The sequence below is a fragment of the Anolis carolinensis genome, chromosome 1 (genome assembly GCF_035594765.1).
Source record: "Anolis carolinensis isolate JA03-04 chromosome 1, rAnoCar3.1.pri, whole genome shotgun sequence".
NCBI lineage: Eukaryota > Metazoa > Chordata > Lepidosauria > Squamata > Dactyloidae > Anolis > Anolis carolinensis.
In genome coordinates, this window is record NC_085841.1 from 189,638,672 (window position 1) to 189,661,136 (window position 22,465).

Genomic DNA, 22,465 nt, shown 5'->3' on the forward strand with positions numbered 1-22,465 from the left:
CACAGCAACCCAGCTCGGTTTCGCTGCAAGGAATGCCAACTTGTGTGAAGACGGAGTCTTTCTCTGATGGGACGCCTCTTGACAAGTCAGGTGCAAAGGGAGAGTTGCCGGCCAGCTTGAGAAAGCTCTCAAACTTGTCAATCAATGCATCCTCTGAACGTGGTGACTGAAGTGGTGCTGTTCCTTCCTTCCTCCCCCTCCCCGACTTGCAGGTCCTTGCTCCTTCTACTGCGATCTGCCCGTGGGAACAGGGTCGCCGCCGCCGCCGCCCAGCAGCATGGACCGGAGAAGCGAGAGCCCCTCCTGCCTGAGGGACAGCCCCGACCGAGGCAGCGGCAGCCCAGACCTCAAAGGCCCCCCGCCGTTACCACCTCCGGCCAAAGTGGCCCGGCTGGAGCAGAACGGCAGCCCCGTGGGGGCCCGCGGGAGGCCCAACGGCGCCATGGCCAAGTCCGTGGGAGGTAAGGCACCCCTTTGCTTCCTTGTTGCCCAGAGACAGGCTGCTCAAAGCCCTTCTTGGCCTTCCTTTCCCCGCGTTGTGGCCCAATGGTGTTTAGGGAGAAGGTGGCATGTTTTGGGCACTCTGCCACTCAGGACCAGGTGTCGGCTGGCTTGTTTCTACGTCGAGATGTTCTAGCTGTTTGTTTTTTTTCCCCCATGGAAAGCTTTCAAGTTGTTCAAATGTTCTGGGCGTTTTCTTCGGTGGGGAAGTTCAATCCCAAACTGTAGGGTTTTTTTTTTTTGCTGCTTCTGGACCCAGCGGCAAAGAAGTCCCTGCTTTAGCAACACAGGCCCCTTCTACACAGCTGTAGAAAATCCCACATTTTCTGCTTTGAGCTGGGAATATATGGCATTGTGGACTCAGGGCCCTTCCACATAGCCCTATATCCCAGATTATCAAGGCAGAAAATTCCACATTTTCTGCTTTAAACTGGGATATATAGAAATGTAGATTCAAATAACCCAGTTCAATGCAGATATTGTGGGATTTTCTGCCTTGATATTCTGGGTTATATGGCTGTGTGGAAGGGCTCCTTTGGCCTGCTCTAAGCATGACTAAGGGCACATCTACACTGATTATTTAATGTAGTTAAATGTGTGTAGGGGTCCTCAAATAACCCAATTCAAAGCAGCTATTGTGAGATTTTCTGCCTTGATATTCTGGGTTACACAGCTGTGTGGATGGGCCCTTAGAAGAAAGTGCTGTGTTGATTTCAGTGGGGCTTGCTCACACCTGGGTAACAAGCTGTACAATAGGCATGGAGCTGAGATAAAGGCTGGATCTACACAGCCCTGTATCCCAGGATCTGATCCCAGATTATCTGGCAGTGTAGACTCATATAATCCAGTTCAAACCATTTTTTTCTTGGTCAAGTCAATAGCGACTTGAAAAACTGCAAGTCACTTCTGGTGTGAGAGAATTGACAGTCTGCAAGGACCTTGCCCCTGTCCACACAAGGGTTTACCCCCATCACACCACTGGGCATCCTTCAAAGCAGATAATCTGGGTCTAGATCCTGGTATTTAGAGTATTGTAATAGGGGCCGAAGAGAGCAAGAGGCATTGCATCCCTTTCAAGATATTTTACACCTTTGTTAAGGACTTAATGCACACTGAAATTAGAGGCCAGTTTTACATCTTTATAAAAGCATGTTGTAGTATTACTTAAGGCCCTTCCACACAGCCATATAACCCAAAATATTAAGGCAGAAAAGCCCACAATATCTGCTTTGAACTGGATTATCTGAGTCCACACTGCCATATAATCAAGTTCAATGTAGAAAATTAGGGATTTTATTCAGCTGTGTGAAAGGGGCCTTAGTAATTAAGTAACTAGTGAATTCTTAACTTAGTAAGTAATTAAGTAATTATTTCAGTAGCTCAGCCTGCATGAAGAGAAAAGACATTTATATATTTTAACCCTTAATCCAAAAAGGGAGGGGGGAAAATTATGTGATGGCATCCTAGGATTTGTTATTCCAAAATGATGAAGTGAGCATTTAGTAGGAACTAGTAGAATACATTGCGAAATAAATACATATGTATGTAAGTCAGTTGCATCTCCATACTTCCTCAAACAAAAGTACAATTGCTACAGATTAATATTTTTAGCATCGATACAGTTATTGCAAACTGTATATACAATTATGACTTATTTCCTATATGCTATTAACTTGTGGAGTGACCCAAATGATTCAAGTACATTACACACAGAGAAAGTAGTTCTGAATGTCATGACTCTTATTTCTTTCACCTCTACCATCTTTGGAGTTAATTTTTTTGTAATGAGACCTAACTTTTCTGTAAAGTGAAATGGATAGTTCTGGAGAATGTAAGATACTTTGTGAAGACAGCATTCTTCCTATGAAGCCTAATATGTTTGAAGACAGAGTGATAATATTTCAGCAGAGTGTCATTCTACCAGTTTTAAGAATTTCAGCATTTTCCCTGCATTTCAAATATGCAATGAGTTAACAATTGCTAAAGACAGCTGAGAAACTGCATTTTGAGGTTCTCAATTTTCCCTGGTCTTATTTATTTTTGTATTCTTAGGTAGCTTATATCATGTTTATACTGGATAAAAAAGTTTAAAGGCTGTCTTGGAAACCTGTGCTGAATGCATTTCTCTTGCTCTATCATGCTGTTCTAAGGCACAGAAGGGAAAGTAAAATACGTTCATAAGTTTCTGTGCAGCATAGTAACAAATAATTGTTGCTAGCTAAATCTGGAATAGATTGGGGCTGTTTAGAAGCATTTAGAGGCACTTCAGAAGTATTTAATTTTTAAAAAAGTATTTAAGTGCACATTAATATGATTCTCTGCAAAAATTCGGTGTGGGGAACAGAAATAATTATATTAATACAGTACTATGATATATATAGAGATCTGAATTGTTATAATGGTTTCTCCAATGGAGTTGACAGTGTGTTGTTGAAGGTTTTCATTTTCGGGGCTGTATGGCCACGTTCCATGTTCACAACAACCCAGAGTTCATAATGGTTTTTGATGTTAGTGGAGCATAGGATAGATAATGTGTATTACATTTTGAAAGAAGGTTTTGGTTTCTTAATGGCATGTCCTAAGAGATTAGCTTTCTATGCAGAGCAAATAGATTTGAGTAGGAAATTAGCAGTGCAGTCCTCTTTGAATTTTAAGTCTAAAATAGATATTTGTATTTGCAATACTTCCTTAAATATACAACAGAAGCCAATAAGAAGGTGGGGGAATCTACATCTTAGATGAGTAATACTCTATACTTAAGTAATTAAATCAATCCACCATGATAAGGCAATGACTAAAAATGATTTTCATTTCATTTTTGAAAAGCTTTTAAGACTGCTATATTGTGAAAGGCCTTTTGTTATTGTCCTTCTCAAGTATATTTTATAATGGCATTTTAAACATTTGGTCACAATTTGAGAACAAATTATGAATTATGTGTATCAGAAAATGTTTCTATAGTTTCAAGAGTATACTACATTAGTATGAATGTTGTCCTCTTTTAATTGAACCACTTGAATCTGATTTATTTTAGATGTGATTATATCAAAAAGAGACATTAATGCCAGATATATAAATCGCTGGTTTATGAAAATGTAATGACAAGCCTTGCAGCTGCATTAAAGGAATATTTAGTTCACAGCAAAGTGAAAAGACTTCCCAAATCTGAAACGTAATGAAAAATTCAGCAAAGTTGCTGACTTTTTAATAAGTAGGTTTTAGATATGGACAGTACACCCGTATACACTCATACATATTTGTGTAGATTTTTAATACATTTCAAATATACCATTGTACTTCACAACCATCTGAGGTCATGTTCTATCCTGGCACCTTAAATGAACTCATTTTTAGCAACTGAAAATTATAGAAGCTGACACATTTTGTTAATTTACTATAAAGTTCTAATTGTTAGCCACTATTACATATAATTTCTATTGTCTGTCTAGCTACACAAAGAGACTATAGTTACTTTGCATCTCTTGGGGAAAAATAGTAATATACTATTTCCTAATTACATATCAATTTTCACTCAGCATAGACACATTAAGTTTTTCAGTACATTGGAGCTGCATTGGGTTAAACCCTTGTGCCAGACAGACTGCTGACCTAAAGGTTGGGTTGCTGACCTGAAAGTTGTCAGTTCAAATCTGCAAGATGGAGTGAGCTCCCACTTGTCAGTTCTAGCTTTCAGGGACATGAGAGAAGCCTCCCAGCAGGATGGTAAAACATCTGGGTGTCCCCTGGGCAACGTCTCTGCAGACGGCCAATTCTCTCACATCAGAAGCGACTTGCAGTATGTTTCTTAAGTGTATTTAAATGGTCTGAAGCATCAGGCAGTCACAGTGTAAGACATTGAAGTTGATGATGTCCTCCCTCACACCAACCCCCCCCCCAAAGATATAAGTGTGGTTAATTTCATTTTTGATATGGTAAATGATGTTACAGAATCCTATATTATTGCTGATACATATTAGCTCTTTTGCTGTTAAACACTTTTTTGTTCTTTATGAAGAAATGTTAAACTCTTGAAAAATCCTATAGAAAAATTCAGGGTGTGGTAGAGGTATTTTGCCTTGAGAAGTTAATAATTGTGTACTGTGTACAATATTAATTTTAGCCGAACTAGTCAGCCTTAGGCATTCTATCACTTCCTGCAGTTATCTAAGCACACTGTTTTAAACATCAATGTAATAAAACAGCAGTACTGTGATATTCATGATTGGCAGCTTTTATAGTAAAAGTGTGTGAGAAAAAAGGTGAATATCTCTTTAAAACACATATGATGCCTGAGAGAGAGGTTAAAGCAAGCAAGAGCTCTGTGGTGTTGACAGCTTTATATCCCTGCTGGGTAACATTCACTTACTAGAATTGGCAGCCCTTCTCAGTTAGTAATTCGCTCCATAAGCGTCTTGAAAAAGGATGATTAATGGCCAGGAAAGTCAGATTTCTAAAAATCCTGATTAAAGCGGATCTATATTTGTGAGGCTTCACTTTTCATGTATATTTTTTATTTTATGAATGTTTAAAAGAGACAGAAAATTAGTGTGATTGACTCAGGTATATAACCTAGTTTAATAAGTGAAGGCTTACTCCACTGTCGAAGAAATGTGTCCTGTTAAACTGTATCTTTGAATAAAGTTCTTTTTTATTTTGAAAAAATAAATTAATGTATAAATAATAATAATGATTCTATCTATCTATCTATCTATCTATCTATCTATCTATCTATCTATCTATCTATCTCGTCCTATCTCCCCAAGGGACTCATTTTATATGTCAGATACCACCATCAAGTCTAGACAGCAAGGAACTCTGTCATACCTGACACATCCTAATTGATTTCTGAAATATATCTTTTGTTATCAAATTCCTTATAATTGATCCAGACCTATACAAACCCTCATTAACTCTTATCTAAGCAGAAATCTGATGCGTACATGCTTTAATGAAGCTGTATTATCCTGTTTCAGTGTAAAGACACACTTTTGTTGTCTCTCATGGGGCAATAAACAACAAATTTTGTTACACTGTATGATCTGAAAGATCAGTGAAATACAGAAGTTTTAATCAGAAGGTCTACTTCTGTAGTCAGACCAATGCCTTGTCTACACTTACCATTTAATGCAGTTTGAAGCAACTGTACATTCAAACTGTGGTGGCCAGGCAACAAACTCCCACAAAAGTGTGTGTTTGTGTAATCACCATCTGGGCCTCAACCTGATTTCAGGATTTCCTAGATAATCATCTGCCCAATGAAACCACTTTCTTCAATGCCAGCTTGAAACTACATTAAATGATCAGTGTAGATGTGCCCTTAGTCATGCTTAGAGCAGGCCAACGGAGCCCTTCCACACAGTCATATAACCCAGAATATCAAGGCAGAAAATCCCACAATATCTGCATTGAACTGGGTTATTTGAATCTACATTTCTATATATCCCAGTTTAAAGCAGAAAATGTGGAATTTTATTTAGATGTGTGGAAAGGGCCTGGGATTCAACCCAATGAAATCATAAGTTAAACACAACTAAATCTCAATTCCCATTGATTGTATTGAATCTGTTCTAAGCATGACAGCACCTGGATCTAATGCATTGTTTACAATTCTTAGAAATTTAACTATAGGCACATTTCTTTATCTGGCTTAATGATCTTATAGAAATTTTAAATCGTATTATAAGTTGCCATTAAAATGACTTACAGCTTAGTGCTGCTAATAAGAACATGAGTCATCGTGAATAGAAACAAAGGGTTATCCAATCTAGTTTTCCATTCACACAGCAGTTCATTAGCTTTCTATGGGATGCCAATGAAAACGACATAAATGCAACAACTCCTTCTCACCCATGCATCTCATCAACTGCTGTATTGAAGCACGCTATGTTTGATATTGGAAGAAATGCATATGTCTATCATAACTAGAAGCCATCATAACTAATAGCCATGTATGTTTGTCCAGAATAAGTCCTACAGAGTTAATTGGGGCTTATTCCAACAGAAGTAAGGATTAAATTGTATTGCCTTACATATTAAACACAGAGTATAGTCTTAACAGATATTTGCTTAATTCCCCAAAATTCAGTATTGTTTACTCCTAAGCAGGTTTATAACCTTTCTAAAATGCCTGACATATTACTATTAACATTTGTAATATACAAATGTTAATTACCAGCATGTTGTGACCCTTTCATACAGTTGGGGAAATCACTGCTAATTGTTCAAGTTGATACGTCTTTTGCGTGTGTGATCAGTATAAGTATAGTTTGTTGCATATTGCTTCTGACCACTTTTATCCTAGTACAAATATATTTTGAGTGCAAGTAGCTTGTTAGTGAAGTCTTTCTTTGCAAATGAATAGAGCCATTTTAATGCTGAGTTTCCCCAGCATTTTTGTACAAGGAATAGATATATAATCAATATTCACTGTCATATTACTCATATTCATATTAAGGGCTGAGTATCCTTTGATAATGAAACCTAGTTCAATCAAGAGAGATGAATTTGCTTGAGTACATTATTGGAATATGCTATTTTTATACGTATAATTGGATGACACAGCTTTTAAACACAGTTTATTTTTATGCATTTCTAGATTCTAAATCTTCCAAAGGAAAACTTGAGGAATAATAATGATTTCTGATTAGAGCGAATTGGAAAGGTTTAAAGAAAACAATAGTACCAATTTTTATCTTTAAACATTCTGGAACTAACCTTTCTTCTCAGAAGGCAATAGCTCTTCTCTGTGATTTCAGTACTTGATCTGTTTAATGCCAATCTGTGGTTGTTTGGATTTCTGAAATATTTGTAATTTTGCATTTCCGTTGACCATAATATATTCTATGGTTGATGTTATGTATAAATTTTAAGTAAATACAAATTGTCCCACAGAAAGTAATAATCGTAGTGGGTTTGGAACATCAGTATGAATTGTTATGTTTTTCGGCAATTGTTTATAAGATGCCATTTTGTAAGATTTGTTTAGCATTATCAAAATCTAAAATGTGAAATGCCTGCATATTAATGAAAATTAAAATTAATGGATCAATGTAGTGTAAATAATTCAACCCACAACCCTAAAATCCCTTTTTTAGAAAGTACTGTACATTGCAGTGATTTTTTTGCTGTGATATGAACAGTTACTTGGAAGTGTTCCTGAGTTCATTGTAGAAGTATGCTTCGATTATAGTCATATATAGTATCTAAATACTCTCCTGAGCAAGGTTGACTTGCATTTTCTCTTCTTTCTTCAGTATACTGTACTATGAATTATGTGGTTTATAACATTCACTTGGAAGTTAAGAGATTTGAGAGGCTTTGATAGTGAGGAGTAGAAAAGAAGTTAGGAAGTTGTTGAACTGCAATCATATGAATTTGAGGTTGGACAAAAAATATTTCACAAAACTTATTGAATAATCACATGATAACATGATACAGAGAGAACAAGAGAGAAAGAAATAAAGAAAACGTTCACAGAAAGAAATGACATGCTCTTGTACGACAGTATTTATCAGCAGTCCTAGCAAGCATAACCAATAGAAAGGAACACTGGGTGATGTAATACAGCTACATGTGAAGGCTTGCACAAATCCCATCTACATAAAAGAGACTTCAAGTGTTGGAAAGAGATGGGATACTGGCAATACAATGTAAATATATTGTGATACAGTAGTAGGTTCATTTAAAGTTTCCAAAGCAATTACAGATTTTAGACAACAACATCATTGTTGTCATTGTGTGTTTTCAGGTAATTTTGAACTTACGGTGATTGTAAGACAAATCTATGACAGTTTTCTTGCAAGATTTGTTCCCAGAGGGTTGATCTTGCCTTCCTCTGAGATTGAGAGCACATGATTTGCCCAAAGTTACCCAGTGAGTTTATATGGCTGATCAGGGATGACACCACACTGGCTCTCTATGAAAAAATAGCAACTTAAAACAACAACAATCATCTCACCTCTCTTTACATGATGGAAACTTAATAAATATGAAATGGCAACCATGAAACAATCCACCATCGTTACCAGCAATGAAACATTTTTGGTACCGCAATATTATCTTCAAGGATAACTGTAAATGAAAATTAAAAATATATCATGTAATATGTAATAGAAAGTCATAGTGGGTAATTTAAGAGTTAAGAAGAGCTTTACTGATCCATTTCGTTGTTGTTTGCTTTTGAGTCCTTCGTGATTTATGGAGACTCTGAAGTGACATTGTCATGAGGTTTTCTTGGCAAGAATTATTCAGAGGGGGTTACTTTTGCTTTCCTGTGATCCCATAGATTTCTTTGCTTGAGTGTGGGATTCAAGCCCTGGTATCCAGAGTTGCAGTCTAATGCTCAAACCTCTATATCATGCTTCTAGATAAAGGTACTTTCATTTTAGAATGCAATCTTCTAGTGGTGGGAAAACATTAGACGTCTGACTGAATATACTTTACAACCCAAGGAAGGCTTTAAGAAGCGACTGTGTCTGTGTGTGAATGAGAGAACAAAAACTGACAATATTATCTAGAAGGGAAAGCGCTCTTTTGGCAACACAAAATACTGACTTTGAACTGTAATGTGTGCTTAAAATGTATCTCCCCAGCTTGATAAATGATGAATCAATCTTATAGTAATTGGTTCCTACTGTATAAACTCTGCAGAAACAGATGCAGTTTCGTATGAAGACATTCTCTAAGTGAATCTGTTCTAGAAGCTAAAGCCACAACTGACAAACATTTGAAGAGCTGATGATTTCAGAGAAATATAATTAAATATCTGCCTACACTGAATTTTCCCACCATATTTAACCTAAACATTCATCCATAGTGTTAGGCAGTTATCTTGCATTTGTAAATGAATGAGTATGAGCTGATTTGGATTACAAAAAGTGGCTCAGTGGTGTGCAAGTTTTTCTCTACTACTGAAATATATTTTCCTAAAAGATGAGTTGTAAGAATATTTCTTTACACCCTTTTGTGACATTGATGATACTAGCAGTGATACTTGTCCAAAGTTATATAAAATTTTCTGAGGAAGCATGCCAATCTAGAAACCATTATGAGGAAGTAATGTTCAGTACTTGAAAGTAAATTTTATTGACATAGGGGAGCACTTCCTTTCATAATTGTTTGTATTACAGTTCAGTTTTATACAGGTCGAGGGAAGGCATAAAGTGTGAGAACCACATGTACAATGTTCAGTATAATTTATATACTGTGTTTGTGTGTGTGTTAACTGAAAAGTAATGTAATATGCATATGCCTAGAATACTTGATGGACCCAGGCTAACCAAATACGTTATGAAGCTGTGTGAATACAGCTAAATATTTGGTGCTGCCCAATCTTGCAATTAAATGTGTTCTAAGATAGGATGAGATCAATATTTAATGTACAGTCTTCTTTTGACTCATGAGAACCCTTTGAAATCCTGTGCGATTCATTTGAACACAAGACACCCCCCCCCAAGCACAGTTTTGGTTCAATAATAGATTCTGAAAAACAGACACGTTAGACTGAGAAGACTAAATCTCATTGAAATTAATGGGATTTTGTGTGTAGTTGTGTATGTCTTCTTGGAAACAAGTCTCAAATGATTTTATCAGTAATTACTCCCAGGTAAATAGCAAAAGATTTGTACTCCTATATGTTTTATATTATAATGAGTTCCTTTGAGTTCAGTAAGATTTAGTAAGATATTGAGATCACTATTTAGGGCACACTCACTTTGTATTGTCTTGTTGCTAACTGTTTGTGATGATTTTAGTATCGAAATTACTCCTGTAAACCAATTCAATAGTGGAGATAATGTCTACTTGCTCTTTTACAAAACAAAATGCATCCAGCTTCTAAATGTTAAAATGTATCTGATGTAAAAATCATGAAGATTCAAAAATTAATATTGATGAATGGATGACCTCTACACAGGTACTCCTTTCTTTGAAACCTTCACAAGCACATCTTACAATAACGTGAAGACTTTAACAAAAAAAATTGAGCTGTCCAAGAGCAAAGACATTTGTATCATAGCATGTAATGAATTTCATGTGCAATTAATCATTGAAATGAGTTCATATGCATACTTTTGTGGTTAACCTGTAAAGTGTGGAGCAATTTCATGTGAATGTGTGGATGCACACACACATTTTCTAAAACCACATAATGTGAAAATGTATCGCAGAGATCTGCAATTAGTCGTGGTTCTTTACAGTGTGTGTTAGTGGTGAACATGTAGTGAAACAAATGCAAGCAAGCATTTTGCATGATAGCAGTTTCACTGGAAACCTAATTAACAAAAAAGATGGTTTAGTACTGAGGTACGTCCAATACTTCATAACTATGCATCTGGGGCAGTAAAAAAGTTTCATTAAAAATGAATTAAGACATTACAAAAGTTTAATTCTATTGTTTTTTAAAATTTTAAGTCAGCTTGGGTCCCCGCAGGATAAAAATAATGATGATGATGATGATGATGATGATGATGATGATTTTAAATTATTAAAGTACAAATTGAAGTGAAAATTGTCACAGATATGTTCAAACGTGTACTAATATATGACTTGTACTTGGTACATAATATGAGCAACACTTTGTGCTTTTCATTAGTGTGACTGAAAATGTGGGGGGAATTTGTCTGCACTAGTAATAATGTAAAATATTATATAAATAGCGTGTATGGTCTGATTTGACTACAGTTCTAGTTATACTAATGAAAGGCAAACATTATTGCTTATACACTGTGCAAGCTGTAAGTTAGCAGATACAGTATCTAAAAAAAAATAATTTAAGTTGAAGGAGAAACAAATGAAAGGAATCTTCAGATATGGTGATGTGCCATGCCTCTTAATATGGGGTTGCTTTATGCAGTACATTTGTTCCTACAGGTACAAATTGTTCCAACCTTTCTTGGGGACAGTATCTTACTGGCAGATGAATATGGATATAAACATAGTTGGAATTCCTTTTTCTAGAACATTCCACAATTTTTCTTTTTGCATTTACCAGAATATCAGAGCAAATGAAGGGCTTGTCCTTGTTATTACAAGATGTGCTTATTATGTTCATTTGTGTAAAAGTGTATCTACAGATGATTAGAACTGCTTGCATGGAAAGCAAATGTATGCTATTTACTGATTCTTACATGCACATTTATACATCACATTGTCAACATAAAATGGCTGCAATAATTTTTGGGGTGATTTATGCTGTTCTGAGATATATATATATATATATATATATATATATATAAACTAAATTACAATAAAATATGCTTAGGATCACAGCTTAATGCTATATACAGTGTATGAGAAGAAGTATAATTGAAGTTGTGTACATTTATTTCTGGTATATAGGTTTATTGTGTTTCAGTTTTGCTAAATTGTAATAAAAATATTCATATAAAAGCAGTTGCTTTCCACCATGGTAAACAAAGCTTGATTTTGCTAAGTTGATTATTAATTTCTTTTCATAAAACATAAAAGTTGGCATCCAAAAGATCTAAAAATATGTGGCTCACATTGTAAATCAGTACACACTCTTCTGAGAATAAGTCTCACTGAATATAATGGCACTTACGAAGGAGACAATGTTTCGTTGAATCCAATGGGACATGTACAAGATTGCCCTGTTGGCTGTACTGATGTGGCACAACAAAATAATACTATGGGTCTCAATGAAATAAATATGCAAACTCATTCTAAACATATTTATTTGACAATGTTTTCCTTTTAATATTATTTCATATAAGTTTATTTAGGATTAGCCTTACGTTGAAGATCCTGCTTTTTAAAGATAATATTGCTGACTGTGTTGTATTAAAAATTGAGCATGTCCTTTGAATAACCTACATTTTTAAAAAAAGCGTATGTTGATATTGTAACACAGTGTACACTTTCTTATTTATATGTTACAACCGAATATGCATATTTCTTAGATTTGATATTTTGTATTTTATTGGCTATTAAGGAATAAAATTCCCAGTTATGAGTTATGCATTACTTTGCAGTAAAAGGTGCCTTTCATAATGTCTTTTCTCAACTTACAAATAACTTTTTTGCTATAATACTCACATGCTACCAGAGCAACATGATAGATGTCTCCTTAAGTGTTGTAGTAAAAGAAAATGACTTGAATTTTGAGGCTGTGGATAGTTTATGTTGTTTTGGACCAATTTCCCAAGCAGTGATCGAAAACAGATTACAATAACAATTATACAGTCAGAAGATGCAATATCCATTTCTGTTTTAATTGAGTGAAAGAATAATAAAAACATCATTAAGAAAAATGAGATGGACCTGTCACATTACCAATTTTTAGACTTTGAGAAAGTACAGAGGAACCAAAGTACTCTTTAGTTTACTCCATTTTGTTAGCTAAAATCTGTATTTATGATATAAAATATGCAACTTTCGCACACACATGTGGACAAGTTTAGTAACTGTTGTTATGAAGATATTAAAATACTGTAGAAGTGATATATTTGTTTTAAGCCGCTCAGAAAGGTGAAGAGTTCCCTATTGTCTGCTTATTTTTTATTTCCTCTTTTCGTTATTATTGACTCTATTGCTGATTTGCTATTTTATGAAATTGAAGTAATATGTTAATAATGGGTGCAGTTTTCTCAAAAATATGTTACATTTTTTGAATCCTAATTCTTATCTTAGCTTTATCTTCTATGAAATATATAAGCATTTTTTTTGGCTAAAGTAGACCAGAGGTGGGGAAACTGACCAGTGAACTGTACATGTTTTCCTAGTACATAATGCAGTCTCCATTTCCCAATTTTGGGAGTCAAATACAGTGTGAGAAGGTGATTTGCATACTACACACTTTCATAGCCAAAGATCATTTTAGACCAAAAAAAGATGAGCCCATACTGACAAACTGAAACTGACCAGCCAGTCATTTCCTGTTTTTATAAAAGGCATTCTATGACCTAAAATAGCCTTGAGGAGATTATATAAAATTGGTAGATTGTATCTTTAGAGCAGGCCTGCACAACCTGTGGTCCTCCAGGTATTTTTGACTTTAGCTCGCAGAATTCCTGATCATTGGATAAGCTGGCTAAGGTTGCTGTGAGTTTTCCGGGCTGTATGGCCATATTCCAGAACATGTTCCTGAACATGGCCATACAGCCCGGAAAACCTACAGCAACCCAGTGATTCCGACCATGAAAGCTTTTGACAACACAAGCTGGCCAAGGTTTCTGGAAGTTGGAGTCCCAAATAGGCTGACTTATCTCATAGATGCTGCAATCCTGTCACACAATATTCTTGATGTTTTTCTTGCAGTGTGGCTCTTCAAACTTAATCCAGTTTTTAAGAATGCCTTTTATCTTACAGTTTTAAATGAAATCTAAAATTTTTTGCCATGTGGCCATCCCTCTAAGCAACATTATATTTTATTTATTTATTTCCCGTACTTGTATCCCACCCTTCTCACCCTGAAGGGGACTTAGGGCGGCCTCACAATCGACAGCAATTTGATGCCCAACATTCAGTTCCAAAAATAACAGTTACAATTAAAACCAAACATTAAATATTAATTAATTAAAACAAGTTAAAATCATGCAAGTTCCGTATTCAGATGTGGAGTTAAAGCTGAACGGAACAGATTGGTGGGAAGTGATAATTCTTGCTAGGAAGTGTTTTTTTTTTCCTGAGTTGAATTTTAAATTTTATGTCAACATTTTTTAAAAAGAAGGTGTATGTATACTTGCATATCAGTATATGAGTATTAGCGCACCACCACTAAAAAGAAAATATGTATATTCACATGCATGATGGGGAGAACCAGGGACCATAGTGGCCAAGGATGTGTGTGTGAAAATTATGTGAAGGATTGGAAATGTGGACCACCCCCTAACAATGGGGTAAGTTTACCAGGGAAAATAGTAGCTGGTTATGTCAATCTCACTATGATATGTGTGATGCTTGTGATGTTAATGGGGTCACTGCAGACTGGGAAAATGCACCAAGAAACAGTCTTTTTTGTTGTTGGTGTAGACAAGCCTCAGATAGAAAGAAGTCTGGCCACAAAAGGAGTAATGCCATGTGACACCTTTTACATTGCAGGTTTGAAGTGTGCAGATTATGATTGTTTAACTGAAAATTATTTTGTAGGGCCAAAGTAACAAGGGCATTTTGTTGGAGTTAATTTGAATTCATTTCATTATGTTTTTAAAAATTATATTATTGATATACTTATGTAATTTTGCCCTGAATAGTTTTGATTAATCCCAACCTATTGTAGACTTGTTAGTGAACACATAGATACATCGTATCGAAGCAATGTACCTACTGCGGTAGGGATTAATAGTGTGATTTACAAATACATACACTCTCAAATGTTAAACAAATGTGATACCGGCAATATAGATATTCCTGAAATGTATTAGTCAGCCTAACAATGGAACAAATGAGGTTTTGATATATCTCACAGCTCCTACTTCATTTCTTGTTAATTTAGATATATTTTTGGAAAAAAATGATAGATCATTGTGGTTGCTAAGTGAATACACAGAGGTACATTTGTATATTTCAATACATTTTGAATGGGTATCCTTCTTTAGAGGCTCTCTTGAGCCCAACCGTGTGCAAGATATGGAGCAAATAAAGAATTTTAACATGTGGAAATGCAACATGGCAGCCTTGAAATTTTAAGCACTTCCACTCCCAGCTTTTTCAATATTGAAAATTCACTTCAGAATATTTTCCAGCCATCTAGATCAGATTTCATTTTATTTTTTATCGCACATGGGGAACTTCAATGGATGGGTAGGTGGTGAAATTGTTCACCCATTTATGTCCCCAACATGCTTTTGTGCGAAAACTGTGGCTTTCTTAGGAACAACAATGTGGGATTAGAATGGAACAGAGTTGTAGACCAATCCAGAACCAATTCATGGTTACACTGTAGTTCTGATGACTCTGAAGAAGTGATGCATCACCACAACTGACAAGACAAAAATATTTGTAAGGAATATGCTAATACACATCCCTTATAATTAAAAAAAGCAATACACTCTTTAATATAATGGAAAACTACAGTTTGGCATTACAAAGAGCATTTTCAGGTCCACACACAGAACTATCAGTCCTAGGAAATGCTCACCCGCCATCTTCACATCTTCAAGATGGAGGGTTGATGGGGGACATCCGGTGGAAGTTAAAAAAAAATTGCTGAGAGAGATAAAGAAACTCCAAAAATGAAGTGCTGGATGAATAAGATATTAGAAATAATGAATATGGACAAATTAACATACCTGCTAAAGAATAGCCAAGGCCATTCAAGAAAGGAAACCGACTGGGAATTGGTTAAAAATTACTTAAGAGAGGAAAAAATGAGAATTATCATATGAGATCCAAGTATGCAAAACCAAAAACTGAGCCTTACAATAGGATTTATTTAAAATTTATTTTTTTAAAAAAATATCACCAAGGTGTGCCTTATATGCACACATGCAGAGATCCCAATGTAAACACAAGCAGATTTCTTATATCTCTCTCCACCCAACTGTTAATTCAAACTCTGTTTAATATTATACATTTTATTTATGTATCGTGTCTGAAGTGAATTGAAGGTACGTTTATAATGCATTTAAAAACACAAAGTTTAAAAACTTGGCATCATACTAAATGTCCTTTGACCAGAGGCTGGCCATTTGGAGTTCCTCCGGTGTCACTGTAAGGAGGTCCTCCATTGTGCATTTGGCAGGTCTCAGGCTGCATTGTAGTAAGTGGTCAGTGGTTTGCTTCTCGCAACACTCGCATGTCATGGACTCCACTTTGTAGCCCCATTTCTTAAGGTTAGCTCTGCATCTCATGGTTCCAGAGCACAGTTTGTTCAGTGCCTTTCAAGTCTCCCAGTCTTCTGTGTGCCCAAGGGGGAGTCTCTCATCCGGTATCAGCCATGGCTTGAGGTTCCGGGTTTTAGCCTGCCACATTTAGACTCTTGCTTGCTGAGGTGTTCCTGCGAGTATCTCTGTAGATCTTAGAAAGCTATCTCTTGATTTAAGGCATTGGTGTGCTGGCTGATATCCGAACAGAGGATGGGCCTGCCTTGGTCCTTTCATTATTGGCTGCTACTTTCTGATGGATATCAGGTGGTGCAATACCAGCTAAACAATATAATATTTATACTGTTTATATTTATAATATTTATAAATACAGTAGAGTCTCACTTATCCAACATTTGCTTATCCAACGTTCTGGATTATCCAACACATTTTTGTAGTCAATGTTTTCAATACATCGTGATATTTTGGTGCTAAATTCATAAATACAGTAATTACTACATAGCATTACTGCATATTGAATTACTTTTTCTGCCAAATTTGTTATATAACATGATGTTTTGGTGCTTCATTTGTAAAATCATAACCTAATTTGGTGTTTAATAAGTTTCTCCTTAATCTCTCATTACTATCCAACATTCTGCGGCCTGTTTATGTTGGATAAGTGAGACTCTACTGTATTATAAATGTTTATAATATTTATAAATATTATAACTGATATTTATAAATATTATACAGATCTAAAAAAGGAATGGTTGCAGAGAGTTCTAATTGCTTTTCAATTCTGCCTTTCTTTAGCCACCTGTGTGTCCATGGCTCCAGTTTTTGACAGCCCAATCAGCTGTTTCGGCCTTTTAAAACATGCACGTTCCCTGGAGCTGTCCACACAGGGGGAAGGGAAGAAAATCATGTGTTTTGCTTGACTGCAGGGATATAAAGTCATGTAAAGGTGCACATTCTTTGGGCAGAATTGGGTTTTAATGTGTGCTTTTCACACCACCCCGTCTTTTCTCCTGGTTCCTTCCAGGTTTTTAGTCATGTGTAGGAGGGCCAGAAGTTGAGATCTGTGCTTATGTCTCTTCTCTTTGTTAGTTTGTCCTACTGGATATAACTGAAAATTCTGCTGTGTTACTAAATAAGAAGAAAACATACTGGGTGGTGGTGGGGGAGATTGATTTAAGTCACAAGTGAAAAACTTATTTTTTTACATTTTAAGTTCTGGATTTCTGAATTATAATTAAAGTAAAAGAAGGAAAAATAAGAGAAAAATTGATCATAGTCAGTTAGAAAACAGGAATCAGGAATCCAGCTATTTCCTGAAATTTCAGCTTCACAGTTTGGCCATATTCCTGGAATCAGTTCTGAGCTATTATTATTATAACCAATGAAGTCCTATATGGCTTGGGGCCAGGTTACTTGAAACACTTTTCATACCAGCCTACTTGAGGTATAAGATCCTCCAAGGAGGACTTTCTCTTAACCTGATTCTCAGGGCACATATAGACTGACCATTAGATTGGTCTGGATTGGATCAGCCTGCGGATGTCTATGAATCATATGCAGGGTGATCCTATTTAACCCAGGAAAAATAGATGAACATTTTACTCAGGTTAACACAGGGGAAAGTGTTAATCCTGCACCCATCCCAAATTTTTGTGTGGAACCAGTAGTGCTCCTTGGGCTCAGGCGGCACATGGACATGGAAAGAGTTTCCAATCCTGCCCTATCTCACACCATTTTTATAACAAGATGGAGGAAAAATGCATCTATCTCGTTTTGTGTAGCTTCTCTACCTAGCAAAAGAGTGTGTGTGTGTGTGTGTGTGTGGGGGGGGGGGGAATGTGTGTGCCTCATAATGACATCACTATTATTTCTCTCTCCTTTAATTTTTATCCAGATGCTCTCAACCTGACTTCCAGGTTATACATCATGAATCTCTTCACACATGTAAACATCCTTGACATACATAAAATACTTCTCCTCCTTTCTTATTTGATTTATTTCTTTGAAACAGGTTACTACATTTCCGTCATGATACTCATCTCACCATGTTTCAGTGATGCCTATTCTATCATATTTGTTTTGCTGTGTTAAGAGTACAAGTTCTTCTTGTTTATTTCCCATGATCTGTGCATTGTTGTGGAGTCATTAAAGGTCATGGGGTCATCCCCTTCCAACTGCTTATTTAAGATTTCCCTCCCCACCATTGGATTCTTGTACTATTTGCTCAATGGTCACTGCAACATTTAAACTATTATCTTCAGCATTTGATGAACTCTTGTCCTCAAGAAGATAGCCTCCCTCTCCTATATAACTCAATTTACAGCCCTTTGAATGAGATATTCTTACTCACTGTATCATCTTGCAGACTCAGAGCAGCTATGACTTCTTTGATAGGGTTTTCCCAAATATGCCATCTTCCTCTTTTCCTGCTACCCTCTACCTTACCAAACATAATGGTCTTTCCTAGTAAGCCATGCCCTCTCATCATATGTCCAAAGCATGAAAATCTGAATGTAGTCATCTGGGCTTTTAGGGAGAATTCAGGTTTGATTTGCTCTAGGACTCATTTGTCTTTTTGGCAGTCCAAGATATCCAGAGAATTCAATTCTAGCAAGACCTATAAGGGGACCATGAATTTTTGTCTACAAATTTGTCTACTTTGTTTATGTTTTGTTATAGTATTTGTCTTCAAAGAAGGAAAAACTACATGTTCTAGCATTATCATTGATGAACTTCAAGGTTTAAGGTACATTTAGACCCTAAATCCTCAATTTTAAGAGGATCCCCCACACTCAGAGCCTGAAGGTAATCTTGAAGTCACTGTGTTCCAAAATCACTTTTCAAATGAGTTGTTTTCTTATCAGCTTCCTTCACTGCCCACAAACATACAATAGAATTGATATATAATGGGTACCGCTGTGAAAAGCTGTCTTCACAAATGAAGGAAGTCTGATTTAAAGTTTCCCCCATTTGCAATACATACACTTGGTATGTTTTCCATTTTTAATCCAGGGAAGTAGTTTCTAAAAAATATTTCCAGGTGTGGTTTCTCTTACATGTAGAAGAAGCTACTGTATGGCAGTCAATATTAAGTAAAGGATGGGGTCTCTCTTCCTTTTTTTCTTGTCTTTAAGCCTTTAGTAGGTTTTTTTTTTTGCCTTGTGTGGTCCAGTTCCATCCACATGAGCACAGTTTCATGCACCCTACGATTTTTTTTAAATAACACATAACATCCGTTTGCTGAGAGATAGCAACTAAAAGCCTAGAATCTGAAGCAAATGTTGGTAATTATTGTTTAGTACTAGACAGCCTAAAGTAATTTTATGAGGCAAAAGTACTTAAATGAGTGATCCTTTTTGAATCCAAGGCCCCCTCTACACTGCCATATGATCCAGTTTAAAGCAGATGATATTGATTTTATATGGGTATTTTTGTGTGTGCTGAAATGCTGACCTAAATCTATTGTTAGTTATGACTATAGCAGAATCATTGAATTAATTACCTTTATTGAGATATTGATTCCTTGTTCAGCAATTTATTGAATGGTTTTAGTCGAGTTAGAACTAACCAAAAGGATTTCAGCCATTATTTTCACATTTTTATAGCAATTTTTAATTTTTCTTAGGAATGACTGAGAAAACAGAAAGAGCTGTTTATAAAAAATAATTTAAAAAAACACCATTAAAACCTACAGATATAAAAGCACTAAATGTTGACCGTTAAGTTATAAGACTATGACTGCTTGCTTTTAAATATGGGAAGTAGAGAAAGGAACTCGTGTTATACTTAGCAAGCTTTTGTTAACATTTTGCAATGTAGTTAAGAAAAATGGGTTATGATACAAGGGAATTCTGTATTTTTTAATCAGATCTGTCAGGGGATAAGAGAGTTTTTTTTATTGACAGAGAATGGAGAGTTCCAGTCCTAAAAATGGTAGAATGTTTCATATACTAGATTGTGCAGTAGAAATAAAATTGAATAATATTTCCAGTGAGTATATATGTAGGCCCAATAATCCTAAATGAAATTAAAAGTGCCTCTCTTTAAATTCATTGGAGCTGTTTGTTGCCTCATAAGATATGAATAGATTCTTTATATTTTGGAAAAAAGTTTTTAGTCTAATGTTAAATATGATGACATCTTAATATTTTAGCACAAGGTCTATTTGTTGTTGCAGTTTTAAGACATTGTAATGTGATCATTAAAATTAATTATGGGTGGAATTTGGCATCGAAATTAACATAAAAAATTATAGCTGCATGGGGAATTCTCTTTAAATTTCTCCCCTCCAGACCATTTTAATGCATTACAGGCATCAAAAGTACGTGCATATATAGAGGTGGTTTTATGAAAGCACCTATATTATTAGTTCTAAAATGGCATCACTCGTTTGAGATGTAAATATTTGTATATTTTCCATTAGTTAATGTTGTTAGGCATTGATGTGGGCTATTTATAAAACAACTAATAGCTAACTATGTTTGCACTGAGTTTTTAATATGAATTTTTAGAGTCATATCCCACATTTTATGAACATTTAGAAAGTGATTTTTGTATTACTGGCAAGGAAAGATGTCTTCAAAGGAAAATGGTAATAACCATATTTATTTATTTGTTTATTTTATAGCTGCTTTTCCTTACAAAAAGTCAGTGTTGTTTTTCTATTTAAAATCTTTTCTTAGCCATTAATTTTCCATTTTTCTCCTCATTGTCATTGTCCACATCCTTATGTCACAACAAGTCATGGTGTAGCTTGTTAAGTCTTTTAAGTCTGGCTTGTTGTGATTACAAATCCAATCCTGCTAATCAGTCACAACCCACACAATATGAATCCATAATGTATTGTTATCTTACCAATTGTGAATTGTTTAAATCATAGGTGTTGTGATAATTTGGGGCTCTTCCAGACAGGCCAAAATCCTGAGAGGAACTGGGATTTAAAATCCTGATTTCTCCTGGGATTTAGGTCAGACAGCAGGTCCAAATCCTGGGATTTTGGTGGTGGTGGGATTAGCAAGCCCCCAGCCTTGTTGAACAGGAGCTCCATTGAACAGGACGTCTTCTATTTGCAGGTTTGTCTGGCATATCTGGAAGGGAAATGGGCTGGTAGGGGAGGTTGAGAGTGCCATCCTCCTCCCTTGGGTTCCCAGAATCTGAAGAACCAGGAAGACAATGGGGATGGGCTCTCAGGATCATGGAAGGCGATCCCGAGTGTCAATCCCAACAGGCTCAATGCCTGCAAATATCCGGTCCTTATTGAACTGTCTGGATCTTTGCAGGTGGTTTTTAAAATTCGGAGTAAACCTTAGTAGTCACGACGTTTACCCTCACCCCCAAAATCCCAGGATTTGGGCCTTCTGTCTGACCTAAATCCCAGGAGGAATCAATAAATCTGGAAATCCAGGTTTACTCTGGATTAATACAGAGTAGCCTGAGACATTATTTCTACACCTCAGGCTAATCTGGAACCCATCACAGATTTTTGCTGTGTTTGGGTGGGTCCTACATCTGCAGTCATTGTTTGTCCATGACTAGCTTCCACAGTTGCCCACCCAGAAACAGGCACTAACCAAAGGAACATGATAGGGATTTCGCCTTCCCAACACACCAGAAATGAAGAATTTCTTAATTTGTTTGGTTGTTTGGTATGCAATAGTAATGATAAAAGAACACAATGATATTCTTTGCTGTGATACTATTGTTGTCTGTGAGGGATTGAAAGGGGTGCATTTTAGGTATTCTCCAGTAAGTGTTTCAATATTTCAAAGAGAAGTAGCATCTCAGTTTGTTAACCATTTCTCTGTGACTTCTTTTTTATCCTGAACGTTGCCGCTATTGATCAGAAAAATTAACATGAAACAGCTGGACATTGCAGTTACTTTTTATCTGGGAGAAAAAATTAGGAAAACCAAGACTAACCGTCTTTCCTGAGGCTTTCTTAAACCAAAATAAACTCTTTCTTATCTTTGATTTTGACTGCTGTTCATAACTACACATATGTTGGAGATTAGAAGAAAATATAAGGTTGACTTTTGGAATGGGGTTTCTCTGATTCAGGGCATAATGCAGTCCACTTGACACACACTAGCCACATGTAGGGATTCCTTCACATATGTTTTCTCATCCTCATGCCTTTTTTGCAGCACCGTGCGCTACTGTAGTGTATGAATGAGATTTTCCTG

The 22,465-nt window shown here is 35.9% G+C and overlaps 2 protein-coding genes across 4 annotated transcripts in view; one reads left to right on the forward strand and one right to left on the reverse strand.

Annotated features, from left to right (window-relative positions):
- LOC134293483 (histone H3.v1-like) overlaps positions 1–279 on the reverse strand; it is a 79,752-nt gene extending 79,473 nt beyond the window's left edge. Inside the window, exon 1 of the mRNA XM_062961190.1 lies at positions 230–279. Within this exon, the coding sequence (XP_062817260.1) occupies positions 230–279 (50 nt within the window). The remainder of the gene's footprint in view (positions 1–229) is intronic.
- satb2 (SATB homeobox 2) overlaps positions 1–22,465 on the forward strand; it is a 188,419-nt gene that overhangs the window by 18,733 nt on the left and 147,221 nt on the right. For all 3 annotated transcript variants that reach the window (XM_062962674.1, XM_003226080.4, XM_062962679.1), the window contains exon 2: positions 213–461. In XM_062962674.1, coding sequence (XP_062818744.1) covers positions 278–461 — 184 coding nt within the window. In that variant the 5' untranslated portion in view covers positions 213–277. The remainder of the gene's footprint in view (positions 1–212; positions 462–22,465) is intronic.